Source organism: Lathyrus oleraceus, chromosome 3 (assembly GCF_024323335.1).
Source record: "Lathyrus oleraceus cultivar Zhongwan6 chromosome 3, CAAS_Psat_ZW6_1.0, whole genome shotgun sequence".
In the NCBI taxonomy this organism is placed as follows: Eukaryota; Viridiplantae; Streptophyta; class Magnoliopsida; order Fabales; family Fabaceae; genus Lathyrus; species Lathyrus oleraceus.
In genome coordinates this window covers 240630941-240648340 of record NC_066581.1, presented here as the reverse complement: position 1 = coordinate 240648340, position 17400 = coordinate 240630941, and the positions used below count along the sequence as shown (strand labels likewise).

The window sequence follows — 17400 nt, the reverse complement described above, 5'->3', positions numbered from 1 at the left end:
AAGAGAAAGGGCGGGAGAACTTCCCGTCCTGTACCAATCCAATTTGACACCAACAAATTTGTCGGGCCGAAGCAAGCGGCAAGATACATTGCTTTGGAGAAGCGGAAAATTCTACCGGAGAAGAGATTCATCATCAACCCTGAAGGCACGAACCGAACATTCGCCGGGTTGATTGACACGAAAAAGTGGGATCGGTTAATTAACCCCCTGGAGCATTATGATATTGCAACGGTGCGTGAGTTCTATGCGAACGCACTTCCAGATGATGACGAGCCATTTACATGGACATCTAGAGTGGCCGGTCGTCCTGTTGCTTTTGATCGGGATGCTATTAACCGCGTCCTTGGTGAACCGCTCCAAATGGGAGCCGAGGAGAGAGACACCTACCACACAGAATTAAGGCTTCACCGGGATATGGAGGCCATTTCTGCTGCCCTGCTTTTAAGAGGGAAATCAGTTGAGCTGAATCCATCTGGGGTTCCCATGAGATACCACAGGGAGGACATGACTCCCTTGGCTCAACTGATCCTGCTGTTGGTGCTTACAAACATCAAACCTAAGTCCCACACTTCTACAGTGCCGATCCAAGTGGCACACTTGGTACACTGTATCCTCACTAACGTCCAGATCGATGTGGCGAGGATTATTGCTTTGGAATTAAAGTCCGTGATTGAAAGCGGGCTGAAGGCGGGGGCACGAGTGAATTGTCCCCTTGCTTTCCCTTGCCTAATCATGAGTTTGTGCATGCAAGCGAGGGTGAGACTACCTTCTAGGGGTCAAGTAAGGATCCCGCCACCCATCGATGACCGTTACGTGGCCAAGTATTGCAGGGCGAAGAATGTTAGAGGTAGTGCAGCTGCTGAGGGTACCCGGGATTTTGATGGTCCTGGTACTTCTACTCTCGGACCCGATCCTTACCTGCAGGCTGTCTGCAGTTACAACTGGGACTGGATGGCGGCAACTCAGTGTGCCATGCTCGATATGCACGATTCTATGCAGCGGTTACAGCTGCAGGGAAGTGACCCCACCGGTGATCACTCATTGATAACGCGTGAGCAGTTTCTGCTTAACGCTAACTGGCCTGCGGACAGGCCTGTGTTTGGAGAGGGGGCGGGTGCTGGTGCTGCTGATGGTGATGATGATGATGAGGCTACCGGTTCTGAAGCCGGTAGTGAGGAGGGTTCTGAGTCCTTGGAGGGCTAAGTTTTTTATTTTTTATTTTATGTTTTATTTCTACTCTATTTCCAGAATTCTGTATTTTGATTTTGGCTTTGTACTTTTTGGGTGTTTTGTCCCCCATGAACAAATTTAAATTTTGAGTTAATGTTATTATTTATGTTTTAAATTTTGTGTGTTTTAATAAATTTTTGGTTGGTTGAGTGGCAAACCTTCTAGATTGGTTGCTCCTTAAAGAAGTATCCAATGAAGGTGCATCCGAGCTTGGATGGCAATGATAAGAATAAACAAGTGAATAAGGCTAAGGTACATGGTTACCTCCGGCTAGAATTTTAGAATGCACTAAGAACTTTACTCTTTTTTGTAATTGAGTATTATCTTTTTGCAACATAATTGAATGAATGTTTCATCTAGGACTTAAAACCACAAATTATGAGGAAACCTCCATTGTACACTTAAATGCTGGATTCTAATAAGTTTTGTTGATTCATTTGATTCATGCTTTGTCTTTTATTATTGTGAATATGTGGAAGCAATTAGAAATGATCAAGGCACTTGTTTTCTATCGAGCACAACCAGTTCCAAATACAACTTACCTGTGAGCAGAGAGAGTATTCGTTAACCCCTTTGAGCTTAAACAGTTGAATCTCAGCTTGAAATAAAGAGAGATTTCAAAAATCTTTTTTTTAACCCGGAAAATCTTGATTATTGTTCTTTTGCCGTAAAAAGTTAAGAGCATTCACTTAGGGTGAGTAAGAAATAAGTTGGGGAGAACGAAAATGAGAATCAGTAAGTGCCACAACTCTTGAAAAACCAAGTAAGCATTGAAAATAAAAATTAGAAAAGAAAAACATCTGTTTTGTAAATATGATGTGAAAGAAAAGAGAAAAAAAAATTATAATATAGAGAAAATAAAAATGAATGCTTGCTTGGAAGAAAAATAGTGAAAAACAAAAATTGAGTTGTGAAATAAGAGTTGTGAAGGTTTCAAATGAGAAACAAATGGAACGAAGTTGAGATGTGTGAATAATGTACAGTGAATGTCTCTTTTGCATCGGCAATTTCGTTTTCAATGGCCTTAGAAATGACCCTTGTTTGTTAACCTAACCAAGCTTCAACCGAAAAGTCCTTAGTGATCTTCGTGCTTCCACGTTACCATTTATAATTGTTAGACATTGTATGAATCGAATTGATTTCTTCATTATTTGTTAGACAGTGAGATTATTCCCGCGGTTGCAAACGCGTAAATTCTTCAATCCTTATTCGAAGAGGAGAGATAGGGTGATTCATTCAAGATAATATTGTTGTAGATAGATACATATTTCGCATTGCTACTAAGTTTTAGTTCTTGTGTATTATTTTATTCGAACCGTTGGAAATTTGTATCTGCTGATTCGCTTGTGTTTGAGCCGTTTTATCCGACTTCGAAGAAACCCTTTTTCTTAAAGCAAATCCTCTTGTCCTTCAAGGGGCATACTTTGCTTGAGGACAAGCAAGAATCTAGTTGGGGAGAGTTGTTAGATGCTCAAAAGTGCTTATTTGAGCTATCAAATGTGGGCATCTTTCACTCCATTTTCTTGCTAAAGTGTTCGAAACCACCTTTGTTTTGGATGAAATGCAATTCAATGATAAACGATCTTGGTACCTTTGATTTGTGTGTTATTGTGCAGGAAGTAGGCATGAAATAATAGAAAGTGAAGACACAAGAAATTTGGCAAAGGGATCAAATAAAACAAGCATTCATCAGCTTGCTCGCTAGGCGAGGGCTGTGGCGAAGGACTCGCTAGGCGAGCGTCCAGCAAGAGCCCAGCGAAAAGCTCCAGTATTTTACAGTGGCAAACATGACCACATTCGCTAGGCGAGCTTCCAGCGAGGTGTGTGGCGAACACGTCCAGACTTGGTGAAAAGCGCAGCCAGCACTCACTCGCTAGGCGAGCCTTTAGCGAGCTCCCAGCGAGCATTCCAGTAGCAAAACCTCTCAACCTCGCTGGAGCGAAGGTTGAAGCGTGGCATTCGCTAGGCGAAGGATTTGTTCGCTCAGCGAACATGACAGTCTGGCTATGGTTGTTTCTCTGGGCGCAGGTGCCTCAGGTGCCTCATTTAGGGGCTCGCTAGGCGAGCCATTCTGCTCGCCTAGCAAGCATGACAGCCCAGTAGCAGCTCTATAAGTAGCAAGGGCTACTTTTTGGAGCCATACCTTATTTTTCCATACTTTTGTACTTTTTCTAGATATTTTACAGCATTGTTCTAAGGATCTTTTGTGACCTAGAAACCATTTTTCTTCATCTCTTAACCATCTTTCACAAAAAGAAGGTGGATTCCCATCCAATCTCGATTATTCGACTCGGATGTTGATCAACCTTCTTCCGAAACTTGTTGACCAAGCTACCATGAAAATGAGTAGCTAAGTCCTTCATTTTGTCAAGGTTAGATGTAGATGATCATTAGCTTTGTGTGTAAATGTAAGGATCTTCATTTGTAAACTCTTTAATGGTGAATATATGGTGAAAACTTTGTTCTTATTGAAAACTCTTTGTGTTGGTTTATGATCGAGAGATGTTCACCAACTCTTAACCTTGGTTTTCATCCAATCTTGTTTGTTAGCTAGAGATAGTAATGAATGATTTTGTTCACCATAAGGTTGAACCAAAAAGTTGTCATTTTGATAGATTTTGTTAGAGATAAACAATGGATCAAAATGGGAAAACTCACAATGTGTGTTAGAGATAAACACATTGGGAGGACTTTGTGAAATAGTTTATCATCTAAAGGAGTTTATAAGTTTTATTGATCTAACATATACATGCAAAGTGATCGTCGAACCCTAACTTTGGCAATATTTCTCAAATATTCAAACCAAAACTTTTACCGCATTTTATTACACTTTTATGCAAGATACCGTGACAAATACCAAAACCCCATTGTTACCTTAAGCTAAGAATTAAAACAACTGTCGAAAGGCGGTGATATCTCACAATCCCTGTGGATACGATAACAAAAACCCGACACTTAAAATTACATTCAACAGATACCAGGGCTTGTCGTCAACTACCAGTTCAGCAGCAAACACATACGCGGCCCTGTCGAGGCGCATCACATCGATCCCGGGAACGTGGTTCCACCGAATCACGTTGATCATGGAGGATAGAGTAGAAAGAGCATCTGCCATTTGGTTCTCATCACGAGGTATGTGATACAGCTTTAATGTTGTGAAGAAAGTCAATAGTCTTCTCGTGTAATCTCTGTAAGGGACCAGATTGGGCTGGAGGGTGTTCCAATCACCATTCACTTAATTGATCACTAGAGCTGAATCTCCGAAGATGTCCAGAGTCTTGATTCTCAAATCAATGGCTTGCTCAATACCCAAGATACAGGCTTCATACTCAACTTCATTATTTGTGCACTCAAAAGTCAGACGAGCGGTGAAAGGCATGTGGGCACCTTTCGGAGTAGTAATGACAGCACCAATTCCACTTCCTCTGGCATTGACAACCCCATCAAACATGAAAGTCCACTTTTCGTCTGGATCAGGTCCCTCCTCAACAACTGGCTCTTCACAGTCTTTCATCTTGAGGAACATGATGTCTTCATCTGGAAAATCAAACTTCATCGGCTCATAATCATCAATCGGCTACTGAGCAAGATAGTCTGAAAGAATACCCCCTTTGATGGCTTTCTGGGATGTGTACTGGATATCGTACTCTATCAGTACCATTTGCCAACGAGCAACCCTTCCGGTGAGAGCTGGCTTCTCAAATATATACTTGACTGGATCCATCTTGGAGATCAATAAGGTTGTGTGAGTCAGCATGTATTGTCTCAATCGCTTAGCAGCCCATGCAAGTGCACAACATGTCTTTTCAAGCATTGAGTATCTCGACTCGCAATCTGTGAATTTCTTACTCAGGTAGTAGATGGCATGCTCTTTCCTACCTGTCTCGTCGTGTTGACCGAGAACACAACCCATGGAATTGTCTAGTACTGTCAAATACATAATCAGCGGTCTCCCTGGGACCGGAGGCACAAGGATAGGAGGATTCTGCAAATACTCTTTTATTTTCTCGAAAGCCTTTTGACAATCTTCATTCCACCTGATAGCCTGGTCTTTCCTCAACAACTTGAATATTGGCTCACACGTGGCTGTTAGGTGAGAGATGAACCTTGCAATATAGTTCAACCTCCCTAAGAAACCACGAACTTGTTTCTCTGTTCTTGGCTCAGGCATTTCCTGTATCGCTTTCACTTTGGTCGGATCCATCTCAATCCCTTTTTCACTAACAATAAAACCCAATAATTTTCCAGATCTCACTCCGAAAGTACACTTGTTCGGATTAAGCCTCAGCTTGAATTTCCTCAAACGCTCAAACAGTTTCTGCAGATTCACCAAATGTTCTTCTTTTGTCTGAGATTTGGAAATAATATCATCAACATAAACCTCGATTTCATGATGAATCATATCATGGAAAAGAGTCACCATCGCTCGTTGATATGTTGCTCCGGCATTTTTCAGACCAAACGGCATCACCTTGTAGCAGAAGGTGCCCCATGGGGTTATGAAAGTTGTCTTCTCCATGTCCTCTGGCGCCATCTTAATTTGGTTATAGCGAGAAAAGCCATCCATGAAGGAGAATACTGAGAACTGAGCTGTGTTATCCACCAAAACGTCAATGTGAGGTAATGGGAAATCGTCTTTAGGGCTAGCTCTGTTCAGATCCCGGTAGTCAACACACATCCGTACCTTTCCATCCTTCTTAGGTACTGGAACGATATTTGCAACCCATGGCGGATAATTTATAACCGCTAGAAACCCTGCATCCAACTGTTTTTGCACTTCTTCCTTTATCTTGACAGCCATCTCCGGTCTTGTTCTTCTGAGCTTCTGCTTGACCGAAGGACAACCTTCTTTGAGAGGCAAACGGTGTACCACGATGTTTGTGTCAAGCCCTGGCATGTCCTGATAAGACCAAGCTAAGATGTCAACATATTCTTGCAGCAATTCAATCAGCCCTTTCTTCACATTATCTTCCAAAGCAACCCCTATCTTGATTTCTCTCTTGGCGTCCTCGGTGCCGAGATTAATCACTTCAACAGACTCTTGATGCGGTTGAATGACCCTTTCCTCCTGTTTTAATAACCTGGTAAGTTCTTCAGGGAGTTCACAGTCTTCATCACCCTCTTCTTCAGCTTGAAAGATTGGATTTTCAAAGTCGAAGCGAGCCATAGCAGAACCGTTATCAATAGGATCCGGTGACGTGCCTCTGCATGAGTGATGGTATGTGCTTATGAGTGTGAAAAAATGAAAACTAAACAAAACATTACCAAATATTTTTTGATTTTTGAAAACTGCAAAAATTGAAGGAAAGTGAGCAAAACATTTGAATGCAAAAAGACGTCCTTTATTTATGATAAAAAATGCAAGTATCCACATAGATGAGCCCTACAATGAGTCATTACGCCTTGGGCGGAACGTAAGACTTGGATATGCATGAACAAACAAAGAAAATTACTCCTCCAGAAAAGTGACTTGGACAATCTCCTCAGAAGACCAATTGTTGGTGACTTCACCCGGGATCCTCGGACGCACCCAGTTATCGATGTCGCAATCACTGTCCCCATCTTCATTGTTGATCCCTTCGGGTACCATATCGGTGAATGCCTGAGTCAGCTATCCTGCTAGTTGGATACCAAACAAACTAAGAACACTACGGCAGTACCTGTTATGCAAGACATACTGATGGATATGCAAATGCAATGACATGTTTATCAATTCCAAAGGGCATTCTACCCCCTTGATTCCAGTCTCACATTTGATAAATAGTGTAAGAAGAAAACCCCGACTAGAATCAAGAAGAAGATATGAACCCCTGGTAATGGATAAACATGTGTTAAATGATATGAATGCAAAATGATGTGAATGCAAAATAATGTGATAATGACGGGTTGGCTGTGTATCACAAGGCGTAGGATCAGAACTTCAACATGAATTCGGAACCGGGAACCATAGAACACAGTCATCAATTTAGAACCCATACTTCAGAACCAACAGTCACCAACAAGAACCAAACAACAGTCACCAACAGGACACGGTCACCATCAGAACAAGTCACCATCAGTACCTGTAAATGATTCATTCCCGCCCCACTCACGGGTGTAATCTAGGCCAGGGTAAGGTCAAGAGAAACGCAGGATAAACAATCCTTTCAAGAATATCATCATATGCACACCAGGTGTATGCAACGATAATACTCCATCAGAATCTGAACTGCTCGTGATACCATGTTCCGCTAAGTGGCGCCATACCACTCGCTTCCCATGAATCACTCTATTCCTAGGTGTCCTAAAGTTCACTCATAGCCTGTATATTGGGCCTTTTACCTCTTGTGACTCCCACCCCACAACAAAACAGAAATACAGCCAGCACAATATGCATGAAACAGTAAAACATAGGATGTAATGCAAGCAGATAAGTATGCAAAGCAATAAATAAATAACACACAATAGACAATAAACAAACAAACGCTAGGAGAGGACCACTAGGGAAAATATAGTCCCTAGCAGAGTCGCCAGCTGTCGCAACCTGAAAAAGGAGAGTATGCGAAAAAACACCCGGCGAGAAAGAAATGATAGAAGAGTCGCCACCATGCGTTATTTATCCCAAAGGAGGGAAAGGAAACGCTCGAAGTGAACCTGGGAGAAAGGAAAGGAAAAGACAAGGTCTCGCAACCAAATCTTGGGTTCGGGAGCCGATTATGCGAAGGGAAGGTATTAGCACCCCTACACATCCGTAGTACTCTACGGGATCCACTTTTGTTGTTCTTGTCTAAAGGGTGTAGGTTTATCTAATGTATTATTTACTAAAAGGGGGGTCAAAAGAAAATGACTCGCACGGATGTCGCATCCACTGCATACGTATCTCATCTGAATATGAGAATCAGAGTCTTCGTAGCTCGGCTACCTAGGGGTTAAAGAGGAGTGTGCTCGCTAAGACATCGCGTCTTATGCCTACGTATCTCATCTGGAATGAGAATCAGAGCAAGCCGTAGTTCGGCTACCTACGGGTTAAAGGTTGTGTTTTAGGATGAACGACGTCACTACGCAATCTACCGGATGCTAGACCTCTGGAGACTTACTCGCCTGTAGTAGAAGGAGTCAACGTGTTCTTAGGAGAAGAAAAATCAATGAGTTGGTTTGTGTTTTAGGAATGCTCATGCAAAAAGGAAGTCCTAGACGAAGAAACAGTGCTACCTTAATTGACATGCAACGAGAGACTATACGAAGCCTAGCAATCCTATGGGGAGACGATCACACCATACAAAACAAACATGCATAAAGTAAAATGCCAACAAGGGGGCTCAAACATACATGGGTAGGGCTTTAGTCAAGAGGGGTCATATCAACCTCGACAAACAAGCCATGGAATAGGGTAATCAAATGGGCTCTTAACCACTGACATTGAAGGTCAGGGTGAGCAGATCAACAGGGTAATGAGGATAAGACCTCATAGCTCTTAACCCTGGACAGGGTGAGCTCATGACAAAAAGTGGGGATTCAGAAAGGTGGAACCCTCTCCACTGACTGACCGGACAAAAGATCTTGGGCTTTTGTTCTGAAGCATCGACACGTAGTGTGATCTTAAAGAACGACACACTGAATAACGGGGGATTGACTACTAATTCCTTTTATCCGTCAATTGCCTCGGAGGGAGGTCTTCAGCGCTGATGCCTCTTCTTGGAGGTCTTTGGGCACAAAAGTAAACAAACAAAAGAAAACATTGCCTCCTATTTGTCGCAACCCGAAAAATACGGTATGCGAAAAAAACAACCGGCGAGAAAAGAAATGACAGAAGAGTCGCCACCGTGCGTTATTTATCCCAAAGGAGGGAAAGGAAACGCTCGAAGTAAACCTGGAGAAAGGAAAGGAAAAGACAAGGTCTCGCAACCAAATCTTGGGTTCGGGAGTCGATTATGCGAAGGGAAGGTATTAGCACCCCTACGCATCCGTAGTACTCTACGGGATCCACTCTTGTTGTTTCTTGTCTAAAGGGTGTGTGTTTATCTAATGTACTATTTACTAAAAGAAAGGGTCAAAGAAAATGACTCGCACGAATGTCGCATCCACTGCATACGTATCTCATCTGAATATGAGAATCAGAGTCTTCGTAGCTCGGCTACCTATGGGTTAAGGATAAGTGTGCTCGCTAAGACGTCGCGTCTTATGCCTACGTATCTCATCGGGAATGAGAATCAGAGCAAAACGTAGTTCAGCTAACTACGGGAATAAGGGTCTCGATTGCAACTAGGGCAAGAGAAAGGATCGCAACAAGGGCGAGAGGAAACAAGGATTAGTTGTTAGTTGTTAGTCAAACTCGGCAAGACGTCGCATCTTGTGCCTACGTATCTCATCTGAACATGAGAATCAGAGTTACCGTAGTTCGGCTCACGCACGCCGAAACAAAACACACGCACAAAAAGGCAAACATGGAACCCGAACGCCAATCGCTGGGCTTACATCAGCTTCCGAACCAAACAAACCCACACTGGAAACCAGATGCCACTTGATGGACTTATACCGTACTCCAAGCACTCAACAATAGGATACGGAATGCCAATCGCTGGGCTTACATCCATATCCTAACACACACAAGAAGAAACAAGCAATAAGTTACTAAGGAGTCGGGAACTCGAGCCTAGCAACTGTCAAGCAAACACACACAAAAAAAAAGGAAAAGGGTGAAAAAGAAAAAAAGGTGCCCGGAGAGATCTCGCACGATCTCCTGCCTACGTACCTCATCTGGTATGAGAATCAGGGCGACGTAGTTCCCCTTCATAGGGGTTGCCATCTGAATATGGACTTAGAGAAGGAGGACACCAGTTGTGTCAAAAGAGAGTGGGCAATGTGTTCACGCCCTAGCAGTAGGTGTCGCAGCTCGCTGAATCGAGTCTTAGGCAGTTACCTCTTTGCAATGGAACGGACTACATGCCACAAGATCGGAGACGCTCAGAAAGGTCTAGAAGTGGGGGAAGCTCTGCCCTAGAGTTGTCATGCAATGTGTGCTTAAATGTTTAGGATTTACAAATGGGAATATCTACCTAATGTTGGCATGCAAAGAATATGGGAATCCTACCTATGTTATCATACAAAAGGATATGGGGATCCTACCTATGTTATCATACAAAGGGTTCTATCTAATGGGTGCTACCTAATCGGAACAAGAATCGACGAATGGAGCAAGGAGAAGGGTTAGGGATAAGGGTAGATGGCGATGCATGAAGCAATCGACTTACAAGGTTGATAGCGATGCATGAAGCAATCGACTTACAAGGTTGATGGCGATGCATAAAGCAATCGACTTACAAAAGGGTGGATGAATACGTGCTGGTTCTGTTAGGTTTTGAAAAATGATTACTCGACGTTGGATCAAGGTTTTGATCTTGTTTTGAAATGGTTATCGAATATTCATTTTAATTCTTGTATTAACAGGTGAATAAAGAATGAAAGAATAAATATTATACATTTCATGGGAGAGGGATACATTTGTTATGAATGGGGGTTGTCATGGCAATCGAACAATATAAATATATGCCTCATACACCATACAAGTAGGCCACAGTTAATCAAACAATTAAGATATAAACAAGTATATGATCAAATCAAATAATCAAAGAAATGAAATGAATGAGCATTAAACAACGTATGGGTGTAAGTGTAAGGGAACCGGCTCATTGTAAGAAAGCCCAAGAGTAAGCTATGTGAGGTTGATGGCGATGCTTAAAAAGCAATCGACTTACAAGGGTGTAAAAAATGGGCTCGATATTAAATCGAGAAAGTATGATTTTTATAGTTTTAAAATGGCTTTGAATTAAATTAAAATACAACAACTTTACATTATTAACAAAATGAACATATGAGTGTAATAAAGGCATAAACATAAAAGAAACTAAAATGCTAAAAGAAAAAATAATATAGCTAAAAGAAATAAAATGCCAAAAAATGCCACACATGAGTATTAAACCCACCCCACTCAAGAATATGAACACTGCCCTTCTCCACCAGGCCACTCATCATTATCTGCTACTGAGATACTACGTTAAATATATGAACCGGGCAAAAATAAATAAATAAATAAAAAGATAACATATAAACATTTTTATGTTTTTTATCTCTGTTAAAAAAAACAAATTTAAAAATAGAATTAAAAAATTAAAAAAAAGGAAACAGAAAAGTGGAAACGAAAAAAAGAAGCAAAACAGAAGCTCGTCTTCTTCTCATCTCTCTCACCTTGCGAACTCAACCTTCCCCAACAATGGCAATCTCACGCACCCCAGACTTCACATTTCACTCAATCTCACTCTTGCTCTCAACGAAACCCCTTTCAAACACTCTCAGCTCTCACAAAAACAATCAAACAACAAGCATGAATAGAAAGAAAAAGAGTAGGAAAGAAAAGTTCTTACAGGGCGTCGCTGCGGTGGTGGTGATGGATGCGAAGAAAACTGGCCTCCAGGTAATCGGTTTTGAGGTTTTAGGGTTTTTGTTTGGGATTTTTCCGCCTCCAGGTCCTTTTTTGTGCCTGCCTCTCTTACTGATTTCTTCCTTTTATAATCCCATTGCTAGGGTTTGGATGAGATCAAAAGAGTATGGAATTGGAAGTGCTTTTTTTTTTGTGCTGCTCTGTTGTCTATCCCATTTTGGTGTTTGCTCTGAAAAAGGTAACATGTACCTTGTACTTCTTCTGTGAAAATGTTTCATTTTTGTTGCTTGTGAATTTTTACCATCTTACCGAGTTGTTGTGATTTTACTGCAGTGAATTTCTATTGCCACTAAACTCAGTTGGTTTGTGAATGAGGACTCAAAAGGTTGATGGTTCTTGCAGTGTGTGGATCAATGTTTCATAGGTTTAACTCTCACTGTTGTATTCATTTCCTTGTTTTCTTTTAATTTGCTTCAGCTGACAGGAACTTCAATGCAGCTACTACCTTGGCTTGATGATGAGCAGGAGTACTGCAGGATGATGCTTGCAAAACATTTCATGAGTTCTGGTTTGAGGAGCCTTCTGCTTCACAAACTCAGGTCTTTGAAAATGGTAGTACTGTTCCACTAGAGGTGGCTAAGAAAACTGAGCAAATCGTTGAAATGCTGAAGAGATTGCCAAATAATCAGCTTCTTGTAACTATAATAAAGCGCAACTTGACTCTTGATTTTTTTTTACCGCAATCATATGTGCTAGTCTTGCATGCATTTTGTCTTGTGGACCCAACTCTCTGTGCACCAGCTTCTAACCCTTCCCAGTATGTCATTACTTTGCAGCCATATCTGAAGACTCAGGTTGACAATAGCATGGTCGCACAGCTACTTGAGAGTATAACATTTATAATTGATGATGTGTTGCCATTGCTGTGTAAGTTACCTCTCAGTATTGTGGATGAACTTGAACAAGATTTGAAGCAGATGATTCTTCGACGCTCTTTCTTGACAGTTGTCCATGCTTGTATCAAATGCCTTCGCAGTATGAGTAAGATTGCTGGAAAGGGGGCAGATGTAATTGAGCATCTTATCCAGGTCTTCTTCAAATGTTTGGATACCCAGACAATTGTAAACAAACAGCAAGTTGGGCGATCTCTCTTCTGTATCGGCTTACTTATTCGTTATGGCAACTGTTGGCTAGCAAGCTCTGGTAATAAACTTGTTGATGTCAGAAGGAGCCTCAGCTTGTTTATGAAGTATCTTGCCGTGGACGATTATTCTCTTAAGGTTAGATCATTGCAGGCACTAGGATATGTTCTAATTGCAAGGCCTGAATTTATGTTAGAACATGACATTGGAAAGATACTGGAGGAAACACTGTCTTTTCACGCTGATGCTCGGCTTAAGATTCAAGCATTGCAAAACATGTTCGAGTATCTTCTTGACGCTGAAAGCAAAATGGAAGCAGAAGCTGATGATAATGTACCTGGTCACTCGGTCAGAGCTGGGCAGAGTGTACCTGTTGCTGCCACAAACAGTGTTACAGAAAAAATTATGGCAATTTGTTTGTGGATACTTGATCAGTAAATAGTTGCAATGTTCTGTCTGTTACTGCAATCCCCATTCAATTCTGATAGCTTCCAACAGTTCAGGAGACACACTCGGTTTTTTCCAGCAATCGAAAGCCTGCTGCGATAACAAAATCGAGGAATGTCAACATCATCATATAGAGATGCCGAACTTCTTTGCAGATGCTATATTTTGATTGATTATCTGCATCAATGCATATGATATATTGCATTGGGTTTTTGCAGGTAAAGGCATCATTGTTTGCTGCCGGATGCTTTTTGTGAAATATCCGATGATTTTGCGTGTATTACGTTGGAGATGCTGTTTAACATTACGAATTCACCCGCAGCATCTTTGCCTATAAAATTGGCTGCAGCAAGAATATTTGCAAAATTCAAGTGGTCATATTCAGTTGCAAAGAAAGCATATAAGGTGGTTGCCTACTTTTTACTTCCTGTCTGTTTCTTTCTTGGAACTATCACATATTTTTGTTTTCTTCTTTCTTATGTGATGACTTATTTGATGCAGAATTCTAGTGACAGGATATGGAATGGATTCATGCATTTCCATGGCTTGGTATATTGTTTTGGTTCTGTCACATGGCTAATGATTGGTCATTGCAGGATTTGCTGCAGGTTGCATTATGGTTTTTTTAAGTAACTGGAAAAGACATAGGATACTGGATTTCCTAGGGCCTTCCAAGAGAAGTGCAAGGAAAGCAAGCTTTTGCAGCACAATCCAACATTAATCTGAAAATGCATTTCTAGCTTTTGAAACAACTGAGAGATTATACAGACAGAGAACCCAAAACGGATACAAAATTAGCATGTCATAGCATTACATTACAAGCCCTGCCCCAGGAAACAGGCGAAATAGGCATCAGACTAATCTGATGGTGAAAAAGCAGAGGCATTTTAACTTAATACTGCCTGAAAGTAAGATTCAATCGTCCAGGATTCCGGAGATTAGTTTCTGTAATCAAGCTGATAGGGGCACTGTCTGGCTTAATAGCACTAACGCCGTGAAAGACATTTCTAGCTTTGCCACCGAAGATCAAAACATCCCCAGATTCCAAAACAACTTTGTTTGCTTTGTCAACATCCCTTCCACCACCATACAAGAACTCTGCAGAATTTCCAATAGAGAATGACAATCAGCTTGTCCATGATCCAGTTTGCAAAGCTAAATCTCATGTGATGAGTTAATAGAATACAGTTCAAAATGAATCGTAATACAAGAAAAAAGTTACTGAAACAAGTGAACTCAGCAACATAAATATTTCTTCCCACTGGGCTCCAAAATTAAAATCCTGAAGGTTCAGCAAGAGATCATCTGAATTCAAGAAAACCTTGTTGGCAGAATTTGAAATTGTTTGAGCGATTTCCCTAGCAGCTTCAATTTTCCTTAAGGTTATAAATGCAGGGTTGTTGGAAATAGCTTGACCAATCAATTGAGCACTCTTGGCTTCTCCCTGTGCTCTAATAACAACACTTCTTTTGTCTTGTTCAGCTTTTTCTACAACAAATTTAGCTCTCTCAGCTTCTTGAGCAGCAACCTGCTTGGCTTCAATTGCAGCTGTGAATTCCCTCCCCAAATGTCAAACTTGTGATTGACACATCATCCAACGCAATGTTAAATTGTGATGCCCTTTCAGTCAATATCTTCTTTATTTCACGACTAACAGCCTCTCTCTGAGTAATGAGCTGACTGGCATTGTACTGTGCAACCACAGATTTGAGAGTTTCATGTATAATAGAAGGCAGGACCCTTTCATTATAATTCTCACCCAGAGTTCGATAAACTGTTGGTAATTGGTCTGGCACAGAACGTGTAAGAACTCTAAGTCCAATTTTCACCATTTGGAGATCCCGACTTCCTGAAGTGCTCTCCACTAAATGAGATCGTGCACGAACATCATAGATCACAGGCCTCTCAAACCACGGGATCATAATATATGTTCATTCAGGATAGACCTTATCTTTGACCCCAACAAGACGGTTAAAGACAATAGCTCGATGACCACCCTCAACATTATACAAGGTGTTTGTAGCCCCATACACAGCAAGTCCACCGATAATGCTAACTTTAAGCAAAGCGGCGATTCCACTACCAGGAACCTTTGGGATCTTCACGTTGTTGAAATTCATCTTTCGGAGACTGGTTGTGGAGATTGATGTTAGGTGAAAATTTAGAGTTTAATGAATTTGGGTTGACTTTGGTCAAAGTTGACCAAAAAGTCAACTGTTGACCAAAGTCAACAATTGGTCAAAAGTGTCAATTTTTTGTATTTTTCTTGTATGGAATCATATGTACTGGTTTAAACATGGATGAAATAGATTGAAATGGATTAACAAATGGTTTGAAGTTGGTTTCCAAATTGTTTTGTCTTATGACTTGAATGTTTGACTTTTGAAAAATAACTTGACTGATAATGCACATGAACAAGGCCATGAAATGAGACCATAAGGTTAGGGTTTTGACATAGTATCCATGAACCAATAGCAAGACTAGCAAGTGGCTAGAAACACAAGAAACTTGGTTGTTCAGATGACCCAGACCATAGAGGTATCCACAATCACAACACCATGACTTTGGATCAAAACCAATCCTCATGTAAAACCAAAGTTAGGTTAGGCCAAGCATGCCAAACAAACATAAAAAATTCAGGAGCAAAATCGGGGTATGACAGTTGCCCCTATTTAAGCGTCTTCAACTAGAGAATATGAAGCAGGATGTTCTTCGTATGATCATTGTGGGAGATGGTTAAATACTAAGAAGACCCGGATTTTGATCCTGAATCCCTATGAAATAATTAACAATGCCTGTCAGAATCGGCAAAGAAGCAATCCCGAAAGAAGAATCCGTCTGGTACGGTGAAAATCGGCCTGAGTACCGAAACAGAAAGTTGACCTGAATACCAAAATAAATGGTAACACAGGAATATCCGTGGCCTGAACGCCGCACTAAGCATCGGAATATGACAGTATCAATGTTGGTCTGATCACTGGAAATCTGGTCTGAACACCACTTCGATCTGGAAATCGGAAAAAAAGACTGGCCTGAATGCCATAAGTACTTCGACCTGATCGTCGGAAACTTCTTCGATCTGAAAATCGGAAACTGGCCTGAACGCCACTTTGGTCTGAATACCGGAAAATTGGCCTGAATGCCCCTTCGGTCTGAATACCGCCTCGGTCTGAACACCGGAATACTGGTCTGAATACCACCTCGGTCTGAACACCGGAATACTGGTCTGAATACCATAAGTTCTTCAACCTGATTGTCGAAAACTTCTTCGATCTGAAAATCGGAAACTGGCCGGAATGCCGCATTGGTCTGACTACCGCCTCGGTCTGAACACCGCCTCGGTCTGAACACCGGAAAACTGGTCTGAATACCACCTCGGTCTGAATACCGGAATACTGGTCTGAATACCACCTCGGTCTGAATACCGGAAAGCTGGTCTGAATACCATAAGTTCTTCGTCCTGATTGTTGAGAACTTCTTCGATCTGGAAATCGGAAACTGGCCTGAATGCCACTTCGGTCTGGATACCGGAAAATTGGCCTGAATGCCACTTCGGTCTGAATACCGCCTCGGTCTGAACACCGCCTCGGTCTGAACACCGGAAAACTGGTCTGAATACCACCTCGGTCTGAATACCGGAATACTGGTCTGAATACCACCTCGGTCTGAATACCGGAAAGCTGGTCTGAATACCATAAGTTCTTCGTCCTGATTGTTGAGAACTTCTTCGATCTGAAAATCGGAAACTGGCCTGAACGCCACTTCGGTCTGGATACCGCCTCGGTCTGAACACCGGAAAACTCTTCATGTCTATCAGCATCGGCGAAGATAACAAAACAGTGATACGTGAGCCGGCACGCATGCCAAAGACCCATGCTGGGGATAACAATCGAAAGATTTGACCAAAGAGTGCATGAGATATATCATCTATGGCCGTCAAAACGTAGATAATACACTCGCATGGAAGATTATCCATAACCGGGTTGCAGGTTGTTAAATGAATAATCGACCGAAAAGAAAGGTATCAGGGTACCAGGACTAGGCATGCAAAAGATGACCAATCAAAAGAGGATAAAGTTGCTAACTTGGAGCAAATACCCAAAAGAAAGGGGAAGACCCACTGGGGACAATACTGCTTGATCAGGGCAAGTATCCAAAGGGGAC

General features: G+C 41.7%; 1 protein-coding gene and 1 pseudogene across 1 annotated transcript; one reads left to right on the top strand and one right to left on the bottom strand.

Annotated features, from left to right (window-relative positions):
• Window positions 1-732: 732 nt before the first annotated feature.
• On the top strand, window positions 733-13865 carry LOC127130645 (sister chromatid cohesion protein SCC2). The gene is made up of 5 exons (XM_051059618.1): window positions 733-965; window positions 11981-12009; window positions 12173-13122; window positions 13738-13785; window positions 13833-13865. The coding sequence occupies exons 1-5, from the start codon at window positions 733-735 to the stop codon at window positions 13863-13865; spliced, it is 1293 nt and encodes a 430-aa protein (XP_050915575.1).
• Window positions 13866-14408: 543 nt separating this feature from the next.
• Window positions 14409-15389, bottom strand: LOC127126605 (prohibitin-1, mitochondrial-like; annotated as a pseudogene).
• Window positions 15390-17400: the final 2011 nt, after the last annotated feature.

Coding starts and splice junctions, on each gene's coding strand:
- LOC127130645 (XM_051059618.1), top strand. CDS start 733: ATGAGTTTGTGCATGCAAGCGAGGGTGAGACTACCTTCTAGGGGTCAA. Junction 13,123..13,737: donor AAGCAGAAGCTGATGATAAT/GTACCTGGTCAC, acceptor TATTTGATGCAG/AATTCTAGTGACAGGATATG. Junction 13,786..13,832: donor TCATGCATTTCCATGGCTTG/GTATATTGTTTT, acceptor TGGTCATTGCAG/GATTTGCTGCAGGTTGCATT.